Source organism: Pteronotus mesoamericanus, unplaced genomic scaffold, assembly GCF_021234165.1.
Source record: "Pteronotus mesoamericanus isolate MK-2021 breed Mesoamerican mustached bat unplaced genomic scaffold, CSHL_Meso_final scaffold_85, whole genome shotgun sequence".
In the NCBI taxonomy this organism is placed as follows: domain Eukaryota; kingdom Metazoa; phylum Chordata; class Mammalia; order Chiroptera; family Mormoopidae; genus Pteronotus; species Pteronotus mesoamericanus.
The window spans coordinates 30,546,754-30,568,941 of record NW_026555329.1 but is presented as its reverse complement, the minus strand read 5'-3'; the positions used below and the strand labels follow the sequence as shown (position 1 = coordinate 30,568,941).

General features: G+C 32.7%; 1 protein-coding gene across 1 annotated transcript in view; it reads right to left on the bottom strand.

Annotated features, from left to right (window-relative positions):
• Positions 1–14,535: 14,535 nt before the first annotated feature.
• Positions 14,536–22,188, bottom strand: part of HGF (hepatocyte growth factor) — a 71,170-nt gene continuing 63,517 nt past the window's right edge. The window contains exons 13-18 of the mRNA XM_054564460.1: positions 21,926–22,022; positions 19,378–19,452; positions 18,411–18,557; positions 17,785–17,891; positions 17,516–17,661; positions 14,536–14,713 (exon numbers count right to left, since the gene is read on the bottom strand). Coding sequence (XP_054420435.1) covers positions 14,537–14,713; positions 17,516–17,661; positions 17,785–17,891; positions 18,411–18,557; positions 19,378–19,452; positions 21,926–22,022 — 749 coding nt within the window. The 3' untranslated portion in view covers position 14,536. The remainder of the gene's footprint in view (positions 14,714–17,515; positions 17,662–17,784; positions 17,892–18,410; positions 18,558–19,377; positions 19,453–21,925; positions 22,023–22,188) is intronic.

Below are 22,188 nucleotides of genomic sequence, written 5' to 3'. Positions count from 1 at the left end.
TTTATTGCATGCTGTTACTGATTGGCCTTCATGTAGGGGCCTAAATGTATCTTAGTTGTAGTCCAGTGATGCATAATTCAAACAGTCAATATAGGCTAGGTTAAGTCATGGTGATAACATGAATATCCTGGTGGTTTGCAAGACAACAGCCTTATTTCTTGCACCCCACATGTTCATTGTTAGTGGAGAAGGCATGAAAAGGGCCATCTTCAGAACTAGACAGACGTGTGTTAAAATTCTATCTCCTTTTGGAAGCCAGAGCAGGAGATGAGTGTCCCTGTTTTAGTGTGTGAAGAAACCAAAACACATGAAGCCAGAAAACAATCTAATTATATATACTCCAGTGGCACTTCAGTGTTCATGTTGTTGATGGAGCTTCAATTCATGCAACCCTATTTGGAAGACGATTTGATGATATGTGTGAAGAGCTTCACAAATAATCATCTCAATAATACAGTGATACTTCTTTCTGGAGCTTCAAGTAAATAAAGAGTTTGACCTCTTTAACTGGTGAATCTGTTTCAGTGAATTATCTGGAACAATTTTTTTAATTGTAAAAATGTATTTTAAATAGTATGACTTAAATTTTGTTAAATGAAGTACATGAGATTTATTTAGGGGTTCCAGAGGACCCTTAAAGTAACAGAGAGTTATTGTGGTAGGTTATGTTATTATTCACAAATGTTCCCTCCCACTCCCTGGGGAAGGAATACACTGTGTGTCTGATAGTCACATGGCACATTGTCTTCCCGTGGGCAGCAGCATTAAGTCCCTTCTGCAATGATGGTTGGCTGTGGTCCAGGCTGAGGCATTTCCATCAGGCCAAGTAAGCAGCAAGTCCTGCTTTTAGAAAAAATGCAAACTCCTAATCATGGCCTAGAAAGCTCTGCATACATGATCTAGATCTGTCTACCTCTAAACTTCATCTTCCTCTGCTCCCCAAACTCTCCTACAGACACTCAGGCCTCTTTGTTGCTCTCATTCTTCAAGCACATGCCACTTCAAGTTCTTTATTCTTCCTTCCCTCCTGCACAAAGAACAGCTTTTTCTTCCGCTTGTTTCCTGTCTCTGTCTAAATATGATCTTCATGAAGAGAGAGGTCTTCCCTGACCTTAGATCTAATACCTCAGGCTCTTATGATTTATCTCCCTGCTCTTTTTTCACTTCTAAAACCATTGTTCTAATATTTTTAAAACATAAAATTTGCTTACTTGTTTACAGCCAGTATCACTCACTGTGTATCCTCAATGCTTTAAAAAGTACCTGACACTTAGCATCTGTCAGCATCTTTCAATTTACTTAAAAACGTTGTTACTTAGAAGCGGGTTATTTCATGTTCTTATACAAGTGGTTTGTTTTCTTGCTGTAAAGAATTTCCGTAATTATCAACAAGCAGAAAATAAATTAATTACTTGAAATGTATACTTAAACACCAGGAAGGCAGAACATACAAATACAACAGCACTAGTATTTACGTTAAAATAGATATTTTAATTATTTCATTCTTATATTGTAAAGGAGTGAGAACAAAATGTATGTTATGGTCCAGTAAGATGAAAATCTGTGGTAAAGAGCACAGATTGGACGCTCTCACATAGGAGCTATCACCACGCCTAGTTTCTAATGTTCTGTTAACTTGTATGCAAAATGAAATATGCAGATTATTGTAAAGATTAAATTAGAAATCTATATTTATTTCTTAGTATGCTATTTGTCAGATAGAAGGCACTCAAATAGTAGCTGTTTTAAATCATCTTTAACAAATGTGCTTTAAATTTTAGGTATATAACACATCATTATTTGGAAGCAGATTACCTAATTAATCATAAATATTTTCCAAATGAAATGTCTATTTAATAATGAAAAAGTAAGCATTACATTAGATATATACTTTAACTTAAGAATTTGATCATTAAAAATAAAACTTTTTCGTATAATACTTAGAATGTGGAAGACAAGCATGAAACAAGGACCTCAGTGTAAATTGAGAAGTCCAAATAGCTTCTGGAGTATATCACAAAGATTTTACTGAGTTTTCTGGTTCATCTTTCCTTAATCTTCCAATATTGTTATATTTGTAAATCCTGCCAATTTAAATATCAGTTTTTCTATTTATAAACACTTCCACCATTGCTTTACTAATAATTTAACTGTTTAGATTTACATTTCTTTTATCTTCCCTTGTCTTTGTTCAATTTTTCCAAGTTCCTTATCTTTTAAATGCAGTACCTTCTCCCTCCTTATGTTCCCAAGGATGACACTTTTAGTAGATTCAGAGTGGTCTATGAATTTATTATCAAGGGAACAACGTAACTTTTCAAAGGATAAGAACACTGGCAATTTTTAGAGATGAAATTATAAAGGTTTCTTTTGCTAGCACAAAATTAGTAAATGTTTTATCATCATAAGTTTTTAATTATATTGGAAAATGACCTAATAACAACAGATAATGCTTATTCACTGCTTTCTATTTGCCGGGCTCTGCTTTATCTCATTTTAATCATCATTATAACGTTACATAGGCAGGGTCTGTAACTTCGTTTATTTTAGAGAAAAGGAAGTATTCAAATAACTTGTAATAAAAACACACCGAGGGGAAGATTTTCAGTATTAATTTTGTTTGATCCTTTAGTTCTATTTTGTCTAATGAATGCTTAATTATTTCCAGAGAAATAGGAAAAAGAGAGCAACTCATTTAAACAAAAAATTGCTGCCATCATCCGGGCAGGATATGAGCAAGAAGCTATTCAGAGGTCAAACTTCTTGTCAGCAGGCCTTGCCCAAAGGGGCATTGCCTAAAGGAGCTGGGCCTCCCCACCTTCAAATAAAAATGTCTCAGATATAAGTTGCTTGTAATGCTAAGTACTGTGGAGTTGAAGGTTAGTGGGGTAAGGAGCTAATTTAGCAAGGAAGTTTTCTTTATCTTTTGGGGGGAGTGTTGATAAAGCTATTGGTGAAGAAAGGCAATAGGCTCGTGAGATAGAAATATAGTAAGAACCACAAAGAAACATATAGTGGTAAAAATTCGAAGGGGCCCCGAAGAGGGTAAAAGCTTCAGAATTTGCTCTAAAACAAAGAAAAACAGTAATGATGTCTTCCTTCTATTATACATGTGAGAGTGTTTTATGAAAGAGGAAAACAACTACCAAGGAAATTATAATCTGTTATATAAGGTCATTGTAGCCCCGGAAAAAAAGACACTTGATTTGCATGTTTACTTTTCGCATTGTACTATGTGGAACCATAGACTTTGACATCTGCAGAGACCTGCTATAAATCACCTCATCAATTTTCAGAGAAGAAAAGAGAAAAGAAAAACGTATAATGACTTGCCCAGGGTTACACAGATAGAGACAAAGTCTCAGGAACAAAACCTAGCCCTTCTTAAATTAAAAACCTTGGTTTCATTATTTACTTATCTTTAAACTGAGATCAAAAACATAAAGTACATAATACTGAAATTTAGTCAAAACCTCAAAAGAACTGCAGAATTTAAAAAAAATATTAAAACAAAAACTTAAAACACTATCCAAGCAAAAGTGAGGTCCAGTGTACTTTACAGTGTAAAGGGATCTGGACAATTGGCAAAGCTGTCATTGTAAGTAAAAATCTAGCAAACTCCGTCATAAAGACTGAGCCAAGGTGGATGTCATTTGGCTTCTTTCCCTAGTTCAGTGTGTGATCTGACCCCATCCTGGATGGGGAAGAAGTCTTCCCAGTCAGAAAGACAAGCTGGGGGATTAAATTTTTGGCAGAAGTGGAACTGAAATGCTGAAGGAGCTAGAGCACAGCTAACAAGCAGTAGCATAAAACGGAATGGTCAGTGCAGGACTGGCCTTCCCAGCTCTAGGGAAGTGAAACTGCCAGGGCTGGCCAGTTCAGAAATCTGCAAGAGTTCCTGACATAGAAAGGCAATTTCATTTGTTAAAGCGGCCTTAGAAGATTGGCTTTGTTGGCAGATTAAAATTGCTCTGAAATGCAACCTGGGAGCAGATGAGTTTGAAACTCTAGCTCTAAGTTTCCTAAAGACAAGTTTACACATTGGGATTACAAGCTTATTAAATGGTACTTATAATTCCCAATATTATGCCTCCATCACCTTCATTCAGCAGTTTGAATTTCAGGATGTCCGCATAGCTAAAAACATAACAAAAGCCCACGTTAGTCCAATGAACCTATCCGGAAAACGTGCAATCTTTTTCCTTCAGCCAACAGTCCTGATAGTGGAAGAGGCAGGGTTAGTAAATGTGGTCTCCTGATCAATTAAAATTATATCATTTCAACACATGGTCAATAAAGTACAGTTTAATAAACCTGGCCTTTTTAAAAACTTTTGGAATAGTGATGACAATTTCAAAAAATGTTGTTTTTGTTAACCTCACAATAATATGGCATATATTTTAGTCAATTAAATATTTTGGACCCTTTTTGCAGTGTTATGCTTCCAGTTTATTATATCTAGAGTCCAAAATGCTCTCCCGAGTTTATTCAGAACTTCAAATAGCATCTTCAAAGCCAGAACATGTTTCCTCCTAAACCTGATTTTCCTCTAATATTTTCTATTTCAGTTGTGGCAGTACCATCGGCAAAACCACCAAAACTAGAGCTCTGGTTCAACCATTCTTCTTCTCCCACGTCCTAAGCTCAGATCTCCAGGTCTGCTGATTTTGCCACCTAATTATACCTTAAAAGTGAACATTCCTCTTTCTTCTTACCTCATTTCCTTGGCTGAAGCCCTCATTACTTCCCTCCATGCCTCAGTATTCTATAAGGCTAAATCTAAATGGGTTCTCCCTGGAGCCATCCTCCTCTGTGCTGCTAGAGTGACCTATTTACAAGGCACATATGAAAAGAGCAGTCCATGCCTGCAGTCCTTCCACGGCTTTCCACCTGCCAGGATAGAGACCCCGAGCTTCTTAGTGACCCCAGAGCTCCCTCCATACCTCTTCCCTCCTTGTTAGCTCTGCTTCAGGCAGAGATACTATGTATGGTAGCTGGCTGAAAATCCAGTGACTTGTTTTACTGTTTGTTAATTTTTATTTTTCCTTTGTTGCTTGCCTCAACAATTTTGTCGTGGTTTTCTGCCTTTTTGAAATAGTTTTGTTTACTATTTCCATTTGTTGCTAAATTCTACTTAAGTTTTCAGTCTGAGTCTGACCCTAGGTGTAGCCTCTTCTTGGTCTTTATCCCAAACAGCTGGCTGGCTGGGTCCCACTTTCTTGTTTAGTCCCGCCAGCCCCGTTGACTGGAAGGAGAGCACTGTGCTAGATCTGTCCCATCTGTTTTCAAAAGGATATCCTTAAAGAACTTACTTTCCCTGTGGCAACAGGATCTCAGCAATACAGTTATTAACTGGGCCTAGCCCTTAGAGCTTGAAAAACTGTCACACGTAAAACCGCTGTGATATGGTTCACACTGTCAGTCCCTCTTGGTGCTTCAGCTTCCGCATCAAATGTTACCTAATGTGCTCCCAGCTGCAGGAGGAGCAGGTGTTTATCATTGAACATAGATTCTGATATTTTTGCTTTCCTTTCCACAAAATGGAATTTAGAAGACTGTGCACACAAATGTCTTTTATATGGTAGTTTTAACCTTGAGTTTATTTTCATTTTCTTTTTTGTGTTTTATTTAATCTCTTTCGTATTGTTTTTTCCATTACCCTTTAGTCCCCTTACACGCCCCTCACCCACAGCATTCTAACCAGCAATAGTTTGGATCACTCTAATTTCTACTCCAGTTAAGTCCTTAACAGCACTGTATGATATTAAGAGAATATGTACTTTTGTGGGTTTGTTGTAGTTAGCAAGGTTAAGTGTTTGGATAATAAATCTTTTCCTTCTTAATATAAAAGAAAATCCCCTAGGTATGGATTTGCCTGTTAAAATTATATTTAGCTACAATTAACAAAAATGTTCAAAATAATAATTTTTTTCTTTCCTATAAAAGCAATTTGGAGTAGAAATCCAGAGTTGGCACAGTAAATTCAGGAAATCATCAGGGACTTGTCTATTGTATTGCTGCATTATTCTCAGACCTCAATTTTATGTCCAAAATGACTGCTTAAGGTTCTATCAACAAGTTTGTGTTCTAGGCAGCAAGAAAGAGGAAGGGAGGAGGCAAAGGCACCCTCCCTCTAAGAACACTTCCCAGAAGTTCTGTGGCCATAACTTAGTCAAACCTAACTGAAAGGGTAGTTAGGATATTTGAAATCTTAGGCTCCATGTGTCCAACTAAACACTGGAGCTTCTCTTTCCAAGGGATAAGTGGAGAATGAATTTGGAGGAACCCTAGCAAACTCTGAAATAGAGGGGATTTACTTTTACAAAGAAAACTTTTAAACCTTCTTTATTCCTTCTTCCCAACTACAGTTACCCCCACCAGGGATTTGTTTCAAGATCCCCGGTCTGAAACTGCAATAGGAGAGAACCCTGTGTATGTAATACTATGTTTTTTTCCTGTACATACATACCTATGATAAAGTTTAATGCCTTTTTCATTTTAACTGAAGACTTGTCAATGTACTGTGGCTGTAACTTTTGCAGTTTGAGGTGTGACAACGAAACTAGCACAAATTTCTTTTTTTCTTCACAGTTTTACAGATAGAAAATTCATTCTTACCATAGATCTTAGTAAGCTAAATATAAATTTTTTCCTTTCCTTATTAAATCAAGAGATTTCACTTTTTCACTCAGAGAAAACGCTTTACAGCTTCTCTCTAGAATATCTTGATGTTATTCAGTATCGCTTCACTTGTAAGGACATTATTAAGTAGAGTAAAGGTTCCTTGAACAACAGCACTGCAATATCACGACAGTCAATCTAATAATCAAATGGCTACTAAGTGGCTAATGTGTAGGTAGGCATGTACACTGCATACACTGGACAAAGGTCTGATTCACATCCGGCGCGGAACGGAGTAGGGCGGTGAGAGATTTCATCTTGCTATTCATGATGGCTCAAACTTTAAAAATTATAAATTGTTTATTTCTGGAATTTTCATTTAATATTTTCATACCTCATTTGACTATGGGTAGCTGGAACCACAGAAAGCAAAACTGTGAATAAGGAGGACTACCCGTATTCAGATTTGTTCACAATTATTAAGAGAATACCTAGCATACAGCTCTCTCTTATGCCGTAGGCTTCAATGGGAAGTAACAAGATAATATTAGTATAATAATTAAGTAGAGGAAGTATTGATATAATTTTCTTACTCACCTAGTGATAACAGTATTTTATTTAAACGACAGGCTCAAGCTACATAAAGGAACATTTAGGTATTTGTAAGGAGTTCAAATAAGTATTTCCATTATCTAGAGTAAAAATGGGAATATTTGCTAATGAAATTTTCCAAAACTCATTTTCTACTGTTTTCATCTGACTGTAGTTCTGAAATTTTACTTTTTAATACAGGGGTGGGGCAAAAATAGTTTTACAGTTGTTCATACGGAAAATAATACAATAATAATACAAGAATAAAGTCTGTGTTTCCTCACAACTATAAACCTACTTTTTCCCCATCTTGTACAAACGATTGTCACTAAGAAAAAAAAGGGGCTAAAAAATAATGCTTTGGGTCTTTGTGTTGACTTTCCTTCTAGGTACACATAAACACCTCCAGAAAACTTTTTCCAAATACCTCCAGGTGTTTTTTCTTCTTCTTTCTTATTTTTTTCTTTTATAATCTTTGTCTTTTTTCCCTTTAGTTCTCCCATGAACTCCCCAAAGCTGAGGATTTCGGCAGATGATGGGATATTGTGAAGACTAGTAAGACAGGAAAAAAAAGCCTACTCTGTATTTTTTTTTTCTTTTAGCTTAAGATGGTAAATAGTATCACCTTTATATTTTGGTGTTATAATTTTGCTTTCATACTAATGATATGATTTGAGAGGTCAAGCAGATGGTACACATATGTCAAGAAAAATATGACTCAACTCCTTCTAAATGTCCAGAATTTATTCAAATTGAGTATGAAAGAGTAATTTATGTAAAAAAATAAAATTGATCTGGGGAAATTTGCCAAATGAAAAGGTTGCCGGGAGATGTTTTTGTAGAGAAGAAAAAGTACTGTAGGTTATAAAAGACAATAAGGATCTCTATGTTGTTACTACTTCCTCCCATTCAGAAAATAAATATGTAAATTGAGTTTTCCTGGACTGCATTTAGCAGAACTTTAGTGCTAAAGGTGTAAATACTTTCTCCATTATTTTAAGGGGGTTCTGTGGTACAGTAAACTTAAAGAATATGCCATATCATTCTCCCTCATGGAGCTTCAAAATATACATGAACATCCAAGACCCTTGACAATACTTCAGGAAAGTGACCTATATAAAGCATCTCAGCATTCTGAAAACTTATTCAAGCCTCACACATTTCATTCTCAACACAACTTTTAAGAATCCTGCAGAATTCTGTTCTACAAAAGACAAATTTAGGTAAAGACTTCCTAAGTCTTTGAAGAAATATTTCCTATTTTAAGAAATATTTCCTATTTTAAGAAATGTCTATAGTATTCTTTGAGTTTTCTTATTCATTTATACATTCTGTAGCCTCCAGAACTATGAAGTTCTGCCTGGCACCTAAACTTTCTGATTTGAGTATCAGTCTTATTTTTTTCCCAAATTCTCACTCTCTTAACCAGAAACACTTGAGAATTTTCTCCCATAGTAGCTCTTGGAACAACTAAAGAAAATATTAAATAATATGTGCAACTTCTCCTCTCTACCTTAAATATCCTTAGACACTTTTATACTTCCATAGTATCAAAATTCAACTTATTAAATTATTTGTTATTTTTCTTTTATAGGGTATGAAGTCTGTTTTAGAGTCATATATTCTAAAATATCACTACATTTGGATTTTAGTCACCTAAAAATCAGAAGTCTGAAAACTGGACAATATCTTTGTAAAGCTTTAAAAACATATAAAAAATAATTTGAAAATCTATCTGCCTTTTCTCTACTTCATTTCATTGTAACATGTTACCCAAGTTGACTTCTCTCAGTTAAGAAAAGTCATCAAATGAAAATCTTTGGCTAATTGAGTAACAATATTGTGAAACTTCTCAACACACAGCAGATGACGTATTTTCACTTAAGTAATGAGTAGACTATGGTTGACTCAGAAATTTTTTGCAATAATTGATATGACTTTTCCCCTCAGTGTTATGACATCAACACTTCATGCAAGGCACACAGATAGGAAATGTTCACCAACATAATTTAAATTATATTAGGTTGCATGCAGTAAACACTTTTATCTATTAACAAACAAAATCTAGTTTTTCATTTTTATTTTTAATAACCACATTTACAAATATAAATGTATCATCTCTTTAAGTCAATTTTTTTTCTAGCTGCATGATCTAGTGTATGAAACCACAGTAAACCACTTAAAATAGTCCCACTTATTAATTTAAATAATATAATTAAATATAAAACCCTGAAATTCTTAAACCTCAACAAGAGTTGTGCAATTTCTACAAAAATTACAAATCTCTTAGTTACACTAAGCCTTCAAAAAAGATAGATTATAGAACAATTATAAAATACAAAGTTTCTCATTATGTGTGAAGCACTGTGCAAAATATAGAATAAATAAATATTAATAGCCAGACATTGCTGATTTCTCCAAAAAGCTCAAACGGTGAAAGAAGAGTACATGTTAAATACAAAGCAAAACAAAACGAATCTTATAGGCAGATTATTGCAACAAGGGAACAGGAAGCTTCAGCAAACCCAGCAGTAGGCAGAGGAATGGATGATTTCTAGATAAGGATGCTGAAATAGGATTCACAGGGGAAATTATGTGGCATTTGGAGGTTTGGAGGAGATAATGAAAAACTTGAAGTTCACAGGGACTGTTTTAATACAGGCATGATGTTTAGATGTGAGGTAATGTTCCATATGAGAAAATCAAGTGATGAGTGTTGAGGACTATTCGGAAGAGATGTCCAAAGTTAGTTTGGAGTTAGGTAGTATGTTGGGTTGCTAGCTTTTGTTTTGTTTGATGGTGTTGTTCACTTTTTTAAAGCACAAATATACTTATAAATAATCTATAATCTCACATTTCATTTGAAATATATTAAATAAAAGTAAAAATGCCTTTCTTTTACCCAGTATTTTCTTTTTTTCTTAGGTGTGATTGAGACAATAACATATTCTCTGTAGTCCTGTGAACTTTGCTGGGTTTACTACAAATATTATTTTTATCTAGCCGTTACTTTTAAATTTCAGCTTTCCTAAACAATACATACAGTGGAGATATTTGTAAATGCAAGATAAAAGAAAAAATAGACTGTCTAGAACAAGACTTCTAATCTGAATTTTACACAGAAGGCTTGTAATTTGGTGAAATTGTGTAGATTGTATAGACTAAGTTTGGTGCCTGTGTAGGAAAATAAAGAAACAGAATGACGATAAAAGTTCTGGACTAAAACATTGAGAAAATGTAAACCAAGGTAATTATTTTCAGGATACTAACAAATGGTGACTAATTAAAGCATTACAATTTGTAAGAGTAAATAAATAATCTATATTAAGAAACTAACAAAAATATTGTCCAAGTTTTATCAGATCCCAGATATTTACACTGCTCACTCTCTCACTTCATTGAGAACCCTGTTCAAATGTTTCCTTTTAAAGATTTCTTGGACTATTCCATATAAAATAGCAGAATATAGGTTTAGAATAGAATGGAGGTCTAGAAAAAAGAGGGGAAAAGTCAAAATTTTGACAAGTCTAAATTTTGTATGTGTATTTGAAATACTCTAACGCCAGAAACTAACACCAGAAATTAATAAGTACATATAATCTTCTTGGATTAAAATCATTAAGAAGATCAGATATTTTATCATAGACACGAGAATTAGATACATTAATCACACTTGAGGTAAGTATTTATGGAGAAAAATTAGAGCAGCCCTTTTGAGGAAGAGGCAGTAGAGCACAACTTGAAATAATCATTGGTGTTATAGAGCTCGTTTTGGTTTGATCAATTTGTAATTAGTTCTTTCAATCTTGCTTCCAATTTGAATTAAGTGAGCCCATTTGGTTCATGTTTATTTAAGTTTAATGCATATTTTGAAGATCCACTCAGATTGATTAATTGAATCATTTATAGTTATCTTTGTAATATATAGTGATAAAATAAAGAAATTTAGGTGATTATTCATGACAATATTTTGTATATATTAACAAAGTACATCATAGTGCCATCCTGGTAAATATGAAGAATGACTAAGTAATTCTATTTCATAGTGGGAAACACTGAAGTGCAAAGAGACTGATGGTTTACTGAAGACCACTGATATTGCCATGGGTAGATGTTAGAATAAAATAACTTTTGTCTTTTCTCTATAAACAAATTATATGACATTTCTTGCAACAAATTTTATGTTATTTCTGTCAATAAAATCATTGTTGATGTTTTCTGTATTAAGCCCTAGAACAGATTCAGATATGTCCATGTATATAATTTTAATAAACAAAGAAGAGCATTTTGGTAAAATATTTTATTAATAATAATAATAGTATGATCATGGCTATAAAAATAATAATTTTATTAACTACATTAACTTCATATACAAGTCATAACCACAGTGTTCCCTTTTTTGGGTAAGCATCCCGCTATACCACTGAATAGGCAGCTTATCAATTTCCTATTTACACACAACACAAACAGTCATAACATCCACAGTATTCTATTTTCAGTTTCCTAAAGACAGAAACTTTCTGTGCAAATGGAAATGAATCTACTTAAAATTACACTGTCAAGATTTATAAGTGCCAAAGGATTTAAACTTTTTTCGTATTACTAAATTCTTAGTTCAGAATGTAGTTGAACAATTGAAAATAGCTTATTTTTGGGCTTTGTTGTAAAAAGTAATTTATTCACACAAAGACTATGTCTTTTTATGAAAATTAATTTTATTTTTCAGATGAGATTGTCTATAAATATGGGATATAAATGTTTTAAAGTAGTCAATTTTTCAACCTCAGTAAGTCAATTTTAAGTTTTTCAACATGAGGGTTTATTAACATTGTTTATGTCATTATCTCTCTATTACAAAAACAGTATTTCTTTTTAAAAAATGTTTCAAAATAACAAGAAAATGCCTGATAGGAATTTTTCATTTCTCGACAGTGTTATTTTTCAAGAGAATGTTGTGGCTATAACATTCACTTTGTACAGTACCATTGGTACCAACAGGAAATATTCACAGGAATAAGTGAAATAGAATTTTGCTATCACATACCATTATTGTTATTTTTCTTGCCTTCCAGTGTCTCCCATTTCCCATAGTCTGAAACACTTAGATAGCAAGCAAGAGTCTATTAATACTAGAGATTGATTCAATATAAACCATTTTACTGAGGACCTGCCCACAGCAAATAGGTAAAAGTTATTACATATTTTACAATAAAAATAGAGAAGTATAAAAATGGATTATCATCCCTTCTGCACAGCAGAGGCATTATGGCAAATATTTTAATTTTACATTACTATTCCTGGTAGACATAAGAAAACGTCCATAATTATAATAACATGTAACCATTATTCAAACAGCCAAAATAAAAATAGCATTGAAAACTTCTAATTTAAAAGATTGTTTTGTCAGTGACTCAAAATGAAATGGATTTTTGTATTAATTGGATATTCCATTTTTTTTGTTGTTTATAAGAAAAGAATGCCCCAGGCAATAGTATTGGGAAAAAAGTACGGAGAATAGTATGGAGAAAAAGACATGATTATACCCTGTCCTACCACCTATAAAATAACATGTATGTTCATCTTGCTTTTACTGTCAATTCCACCTATTTCCATCTGTTACGAAGGAAAATTCCCAAATGAATAACTGCTTTGTGTACCATGTCTGATGGTTTATCGGTGGTGGTGTTTTTACCCTTTCATAAAATCCCTAGCCTTAATAACGATCATTCAAGACAACTAGTCAGAGCTGTGGGAATACTGGATTTAAGTCATTTAAATAATCATTTTTAAAGGGCTTTTGTACAGAAGGATTTTGTAAAAATTCAGAACCTATCCAAGTAATCTTTATCTCATTTCTTGACAAATATATGAACTTCAGCTAATCACAGGTACAGCCATATAATTTAGTTATCATATAGAATACAAAATTTGAATATTTTTCATACCATAGGAAAGATCTTCATAAAATGGAGATAAAAATGAAGATATCTTGATAAAATATCTCATTCAGCAGATTCAACTCAACTTTTTAAAAAATAAACTTAGTAAAGTAAAAGGTAAATAGATGCCATTTTCTTTCTTTCCTTTTACATTTTTTTCTTTACTTGAATAAAGTTTTATAGGCTAAAAGATTTTGAAGTAAAAAAAAGTGTTCAGATTTTTTCTTTAATATATACTTTAATACATAATTTGAAAAGGGGTGATTTGCAAATCTTTGGAGGCATGGAAATGTTCCTCTGAAATAATTTTTAAAAATGAATAAGGTGAGTTAGAAGCCAATCACAACAAGTCTTAGAGTTAACTTACTTAAATATATTTTAAAGACTAAAATACTTTTTAACTTCAACTACATAGTTATCTAAACATTTTAAAAATACTTTAGGAAAATAAGTCTAAAAATATCTTGCATAAAAAAAGTGGCCCTAAATTTGGAGGCAAGAAATGAGACTAAAACACATAATACCCCCTTCTCTTTAAGAATTAGAAACTACATAAAATAACTAGGAAGATAAAAACATGTACTGAATAATCACCTAGATTAGGTGTTATTTAACTTTGTGCACCATGAACACACCTTAAATGCCAACCAGTAGAGGTCATCTGTAGATTATATATTAGGTTTAGCTAGTCATTTCTGTCTTGTACTTTTCCTTAGTATTTCTACTGGTCTTTAGAAATTTCTATTTTTTTCTTAAGAAAAAAACTACAAGTACACACTTTCAGAATATTTAAGGGTTCCATTAGATACACCACGATTTGAACTCTAGTGCATGTACATGGGTACCCAGGCATGTGTATATGGATACATGTTCTTACAAAAAGTATGTGTATCAGTAATACAGGATACACGGTAAGGAGAAACAAATGAAATAATGCATGGCATAAAAAAGGTAATATAATTTAATATTGAGTTACAATTTAAAGAAACAAGGTGTAAATTGTTTTGTGAGGTTAAAATAATGTTTAACTTATGGTTTATTCGTTATTAAGAAACTAACCTTGGAAAGCAGCGTAGAGAGATTAATTGGTTTTTCCATTAAATCTTTTATCATCCAACAGTTATACCTTTGCATTTTTTAATCCATTCAAGTATCTTCAGGAGATATGTTACTACACTTGCATGTACCTTAATTCACTTCAACATTTACAAAATAACACTGACAAACAACAGAAACACCCATAAATATTAATGAGTATCTTAACAAACATGACACTCAAGTAGTTGTCTTAGGACTGTTTTAAAGGACATTTTAATTCCATGTTCTCTGAATCTTCATGTAAAAGAGAGCTGTATTGATGGAAGCTTCAGGCACAGTCATATCAGCTACAACTGTGGTACCTTATATGTTAATAAAATTTTATGTATCCATTTTGCATAATATGCTACCCGGACAAAAATACCAGGACGATTTGCAATGGCACATCCACGACCAGGAACAATGACACCAAGAACCATTCTCATTTTATGCTGTTCACAAACAAGCGGGCCACCATAATCCCCCTAGGAAGAAAACATGTAACAAAAACAACAACAAAGTATTATTTTTAGAAATAAAAATGAATATTTCATTAACATTTTATTTATATATATATATATCTCTCTCTCAAAGGTATAAACAAAAAAAGAGAATAACTGAGACTTAAATAAAATTGATAGACCAGACCATCGGCTAACTTTGTATTAAATTAACCAAGTAAGATTGGGATAAATAGAAAAGTTCAAAGTCTTCTATTACATGCAGTATTCATTTAAGAATGACATATTTTCCAAAATATTCATTCATCTTTTAAAGTGGGTTTGTTTTTTTTAAATGCATACTAACACATAGCCACTGACAGCTATTTTAGAAGGTAGATATTATATTTATTTTGATTTTATTCTGATGTTCAAAATGTGTTCAATACAGAAAATTTACAAAATGTAGAAAAATGCAAGTACAACACCCCTCCCATAATCATACAGGTTTAATGATTAAACTGCATTAAGTTATCTCTTATTTCTAAAGCCTTTTTATTCCTTCCTCCAATCCTGCCTCTAAAATGATTTTAACAAGTGAAATAAAAATAGATAGGTGACAAAAATAATCCCATTTACTCTTTAGAAACTGCTTCTCCAGGCATAAAAAAGGATTAGTTTTGCACTTTCTGTTGACATCAGTAGTTAATATAGTTATATTTATTTGTATACCCCCATTGTGGAAGGTATCCCGTGATTTGATGGCATTTTTTTTACAGTAACCCTGTTACATCATCAGATATACATATACATGATAGATGAATACATTGCTTTATGTATATATTTTTATATACAGATATACAGTTGTTCACATGGCAAATAATATAATAATATATAATGATAGAAGAATAAACTTTTGCATACTCACAACTGTAAACCTACTTTAGCCCCACCCTGTATATACACATATTGTTGTATATAATCATTAATGCATTGCATCACTTTTACGCACCATGTGGCCTCCTCAGATTGTGATGACTGTCTTTTGGTATTCTGGTATGAGAAAGAGTGTTTGGGACTATCTGAATTCTCCCACAAGAATGATGTGATAGAAGTAAACTACTGCAAAATTTAGTTCTGTAATACAGGTGGAAAGAGGAGAGCTATCAACATCTTATGATAGGGAAAGTCAAGGAGGGGTAAAGTAGAATATAAAACAGTGAAGAAAAATAATTTATTCTAAGAGACTACTTAGATTATGCCGCATGAGTTGATAAATTTGATTTTTAAATAAAAGCACCAATAATTACTGATATAATCTCTCCAAAGCAATTTGCTTTGGGAAACTTCTCTTTCTAAATGTGGTGCTATTGCTGTTATACAAACATTTAGGAGATTTCTTTTTTAAGTGTTTAGATTTCAGTGGTTTCAGTGTTTTTATTGCCTGTTTTAAAAATAACTGATTTAAAAAAAGCATTCTGGAAGACAACTGCATTTTTGAGAAGTGGTAGACTCAATTTGAAGTCATGTCTTGTCCTTACGAATAAAAATAACAAATATATGGTAATGTGATAAAAACTTCAATGCTAAAGTTAGGAATCTAATAATGTATAGATAATAAACCAGATTACAGGCTGTTCCCGAAGATCAGTCGTCAAAGCATTTTTAGTAGTGGCACTAGGGCTGGAATAAGTGCATAGCTTCAAGTGATCACAGAGATTGGATCTAGCTCAAAATTCAGGGATCTAAAGGGAAGGAAGGAAGGAAAGAAGGAAGGAAGGAAGGAAGGGAGGGAGGGAGGGAGGGAAGGAGGGAGGGAAAGGAGGGAGGGACAGACTGGAGGGAGGGGGAGGAAGGGAAGGGGGAGGGATGGAGGGAGGAAAATTTCTTTCTTCTAGCAGATTTTCACTTGTTATAATGAATACAGAACTACTGACTTACTGGAAACACCAACACATTTACAAATGGTTTTACACATAATCTGTTTCTAACCATATCATTTTAAGGAGTTCTAAAAGTGCTTTAACTTAATAAACATTTTCTTTTCAGGAATAAATCTCAGAGCAATATATTTAACACATGCATTTCTAACACATTAATGCTCCATACTTAGGACATTTCCTACATGTCAAAAGACATTTCACTATTATTGAACTCATTCTATGCTTTACTACACATAATATCCTACAATTCCACAGTTCCCAAGCTTGAAGAGCATGTTTCTTACATTCAAAATACATCTAAAATAACAGTTTAACAACTTGTCTGTGTAAAACTGGGTTAGGAACACTGCCAAGTTAGAACACTTGCATAACAAATTACAGTGTCCAAGCTCTTAAAGTCACAGACTTTTACCTTTTGGTTTTTTAAATAGAATTTGTTAAAACACACAGACAGGAACACATACACACAATGGCTTAACCAAAAACCCATTTAAAAGTTTAAAACTAAACCGGTACTTCTTAAAGGTATCAGTATAGTTCATTTGGGGAGAATTTGGGAAGATCAGATCAATTTCGAAAAAGATTAGGAAAGTTAAAGCTATTATATCAAACTCCTATTGGATACTTCTAAGTAGAACAGCTTCCTTTAGAATTCTGGCTTTATTATTTTGTTAGTTTCTTTTCTTTTCTTTTTTTTTAAGACAACTGTCATCATAGTTTACTGCTAACAAAACAGGGATTGTCTCAGTGTTTAATTAAAAGAAATATACAAGGATAATACAGGGTTATCTTTTCCAGTTCCTCAGTCTTGGGACATGTTGGCATACAGTGACTTTTATTTGAGAAAAATAGACAAAAAATAAACATGAAAAACTATGCTATTCTTCACATATGCCCTTTTTACCTCACATGGTCCTGTTGCAATATTTTCAACTCCAGCACATATTTCAGATTCATTCAGAGTCACCTTCCCGCGATGGTATTGGCTGCATTTCTCATTCCCCATAATATAGAGATGTGCTACTCGTAAGAGACCATCAGAGTTGATCACTAAAATAGTGCACAAAATATACAGTTAATGAGCTCAGGGTAAGGTGAGAAAAGCAAAATAAAATACTATTTTATTTAATATAATAAATATGATTTTGCCTTATCTTTTTAAAAATAGCTTACATCCAGTGTAGCCCCAGCCATAAACACTACAAGTGGTTTTTTCAGGAATTGTGCATCCATAATTAGGTAAATCAATTGTACTAACAAAATCATCCAGGACAGCGGGTCTGAAAAGAGAAAATATAATAGTAGTACTCTTAATTGGATTCAACACAAAATTACATATTGAAATATAGTGTTAATATTTAATATGACATTTTGAGAGAATAAAAGTTCATGTTTCTTGAAGAAGAAAAAGGAAATGTTTAATATATAATGCAGGAATCTGGAGTAAGTGGTAGAAAATGAATTATTTGCTAATATATAAAAATAAATGGGCACTGCTATCTTTATTCTTAAATCAATATTTTACCAGTTAAAATTATCAAATAATTAATTGCTCACTAAGCTTTGGTTTTAGAGTAGGTGGGTCAGACTGTAGCCCAACCTCACTTACTCATTTTTGAAAATTTTGAAAATCCTTCTCTGTGTGTACGTGCACACATACATATACACATATACATATATATAACATGACACATGTTTTTATAATAAATCTACATGAGACAAAAGAAATAGCCATAGCTGAAAGAGCTTCAACAATCCCATTATGGGTTAAAAATACAAAACCTTCCAAAGGAACTAACCTAGCAAGCTTCAGTAATACCAGATCCGATCCTTCAGGCCCATATACCACCTGGGAAACATTTAGAACCTGTTTGTGTTTCTCATCTCCTCTTCCGTGGACATCATGAATTCCAAGCCAAACTTCATAGTCTTTCAAGTCTTTGGTTCTAAGTAAAAAAAAAAAAAAAGAAGTAAAATTAATGTTAAATTGTGTAATAGTATTCATATATATCATTATTTTAGCTTATAAGGGCAGAAAACCACCTATATTTAAATTTTAATTCAGTGTATAATAAAGAGCAACATTTCTGTTGCAAAATTCTGAGACGTACCAGCAGGTATAAGCAGGAAGAACGTAAACATTGCTGATAATCTAAATGGCTGTTTGAAAATAATTTTGATTATGCTTGCTATAGAGAAATTTTTTTCAGGTTAAAGCATATTACGTGAATTATAATTTTACTACAAAGTTTCCTTTTTATCTCAGCTGTGTATACGTTTTGTTTCTTAACGGGGGTTAAAGATTTATACTAACAACACCGGAGTGACCTTGATGAGAATTAGGAAGTTAGCTTACAAATGCTGCCTCCAATCTTTTCCTTGGACTAATAAATTAGTCCCAGGATGATTCTGAGGCTGTATCTACATAAGAAAAGTATAAGTGACATTTGAGAGAAAGTTTTTGATAATTCCAAAAAAAATAACTTCTATCTAGAAATATAACTTCTATCTAGAATGCAAGAGGTTGGAGTAAAACTATTTACATAATTCCCGCAAATTTTCCCCCTTGGGGAATAGAAGTAGTACCCAGTTAACAAATATCAATTAAGTCAAAGTTTTGTTAGCTGAATCAAGGAAAAATTAGTTTGTTCACGCCATGCTGGTCAATCTGTTAAATAAATACACATATTAAGCTTAAAAGCTAAATGGAATCCATACATATTTTTAAATGCTTGAAACAAGTAATTGGTTTCAGAAATATTTTACCGAGAAGGGAAGCACTGTCTTGCAGTAAGAATCCAACTTTCCTTTATCAATGATCCTCCACAGATATGTTTATTTCTATGAGAAAGAGGAAAGAGAAACAAGTAACATCTGTGCAGGAAGGTTGGCTGCCAATTAGTGTAAAACCTATAGCTACATTTGTTAAAAACAAATAAATAAATGCATTTGAGAGAAAAATGTAGAAATTAACCCAACTAGAATAAAATGAGTAATCCTTTTTCAAAAAGATATTTTGTGATTGCAGTATTAGCACTTTTTTAATAATGTTATTACAATTTTATGAAATCAACTTTGTCTTTATATAAAGAACCCTTCACTACATACCAAGATCCATTCGTTGTGAGAGAATCTATGTGCTACAAATAGAAGATAATTAGAATGAACGAAAATATGAACAACAAAAACAATGTAGACCTATTCAGTGTTTCATTATGAAAATGTATATTTGAGTGTTTATTTAAATTTATGTAGTAGTAGCAATATATAAAATTTGTACAGTTTTCTTCTTTCATTGCCCTTATTTAGTTCTGGTGTATTAACTAAAATATAACTGAGTACATTTCTTTGTTCAGCTTAAGACCGGCAATATATTATTTTATTTATAAAATTAGGTAATTTTCCAATGCATATCCTCTGGTAAATTATAAGATATTTGTGAAGAATACTAGATACTAGTACATTTATTTGATGATATCCAAAATCTGTAAATCCATTATTTTTGGCAGAAAACAGAAAAGTCCTTTTCACAATTTACATTTCCAAAGTGTACAGATGTTCAGTGCTTGAGAGAGTAATAGAAGAAGATTCCCAGACTAAAACCATGGTTATTTATGGCCTGTACCACACAGGAGGATAAGAGTATATATCAAGCTTTAATTTCTATTCTTCTCAGTATGTGTTTTGGAATAATAACTAAACAGCTGTTGTTACTAAGAACTTGGATTTAAAAGAAAAATGTTTTTTTCCTAAAAGTTTATAGTACACTGATCTAATGAAAAACAGTTTCACCTGCTTCTCCATGAAAACTTCCAAAGGAGAACCCTTGTAGTCTATTGGTCATAATAAATTCAGATGTACATACTTGTTTTTCTGGAGTTATGAAATTTACAAAGAATCACTACTTTAGAGATGGATTCTTGAAACATTTTTTATGATAAATAGAATGTAACACTGCTCCAAAGTTTTACAGCCTTCATTAAATCTTCATATTGCACAATTAGCTATAATATTCTGGTGAGCCACAATTCTATTTAAGTACTGTATACCTAGGACCCATACTACAATTATCAACATACATACTTATAAAAATTTAATCATGTACTCCTCAAAAGAAAGACATACTAAAAGAGAACTTTAGGCCACATTCTTTATGGTATATGTCAAAAGATTGTGCTTCCTAAGAACTGTCTTATTCATAAAAGAACTTCAGTTTCAGGTTGTGTCTATTCTACTTTAATATCACTGTAATTTAATTATAGTAAAAGAAATGCTTTCTTCCTCTACTCTAAGAAGCTAGAGTTAAAGAAACAGAGAATTTCCCATAGAAGGAGACATTTGAGTTGATATTTGAAAAATAAGGAGGATTCTCTAAACCTACATATGAAGGAAGAAAGCTACAACATGCAGTGGGAAGAACAGCGCAAAGCTTGAAAGGGAAACATAAGGTGTCTTGAAAACAAGAGAAAATATGGTTAGAATTCATGTGTATTTTTGGGTATATTGCATGATGAGGTTCCAGTAGAGACAGATACTGTCAAAAAATATTTTACCGTTCTAATTACCATATGGCATAATATATGTAGTATGTAGAAAGTTTTAAGGTCAGATTTTAAGGTAGCTCTCATTTTCAATATTAAACTCTTACAACAGAATTACTAAGGCTAATTTTGCTTTAACAGTATACTTTGTAAAGTGATTCTACCTAGAACATGCCATTCATTCTTATGAGCACTGAGAAATAGATAGGTCAAGAATTTTTTATCTACACTAAATATTATAATAGCAGGACTATTCTGCCATCATTGTTTGTTAATATTATTCTTAATGGTAAAATATTCTAGAATTTAAAATTATTGCCATTCTCACTGGTATGATGATAAAAAATAAAAACATTAAACAAATATAAAATCTGATATGATTATACATAGACATGTTAAAAATAAAGTCAAAATATCTTAGATTGGGAAATTAATAATATATGCATTCTAACTAGTTTGGAGATATCAAGATGTAAGTAAGTTTCTGTATAGTTGTCTTTTGCTTAATCAGAACTGAAGTGTCACTTGTAATTAGGGATAACAACACATATGGGACCTCTGTGAACATGGAAAAAGGCACTATCTCTGGGAGCACAAATTGCAAAACCTAGGGTTGGGTGGCACACAGAATGTCATCAGTCCCCTGTTGGGGCCCCCTTCATGGATGCCTATGTGGAGGGCACAACCTGCATGACTACATATGGCCATACTGCTGAGAATACACCTTTTGCAAATAAGCCAAACACATATGATTTTTGTCTATTAATAATTACCTGTATTTCAAACTAACCATCCATCCTACATTTGTTCGTGTTGGAATTCCATTTACAACTCGCAACTGTTTTGTTTTGGCACAAGATATTACAGGATCTAAAAAGAGGACCAAACATAACATTTTGACAAAACATTTTTAAATACCCTGTCTCTTAGCTTTCTTAAATGCCATGGTAACCAGAGAAATGTAACTACTGTAATTGGGTCAGAACAACATTTTGGGGAAAAATATTATGAGTAAAGTGCCAGATCAGGTCCAAAA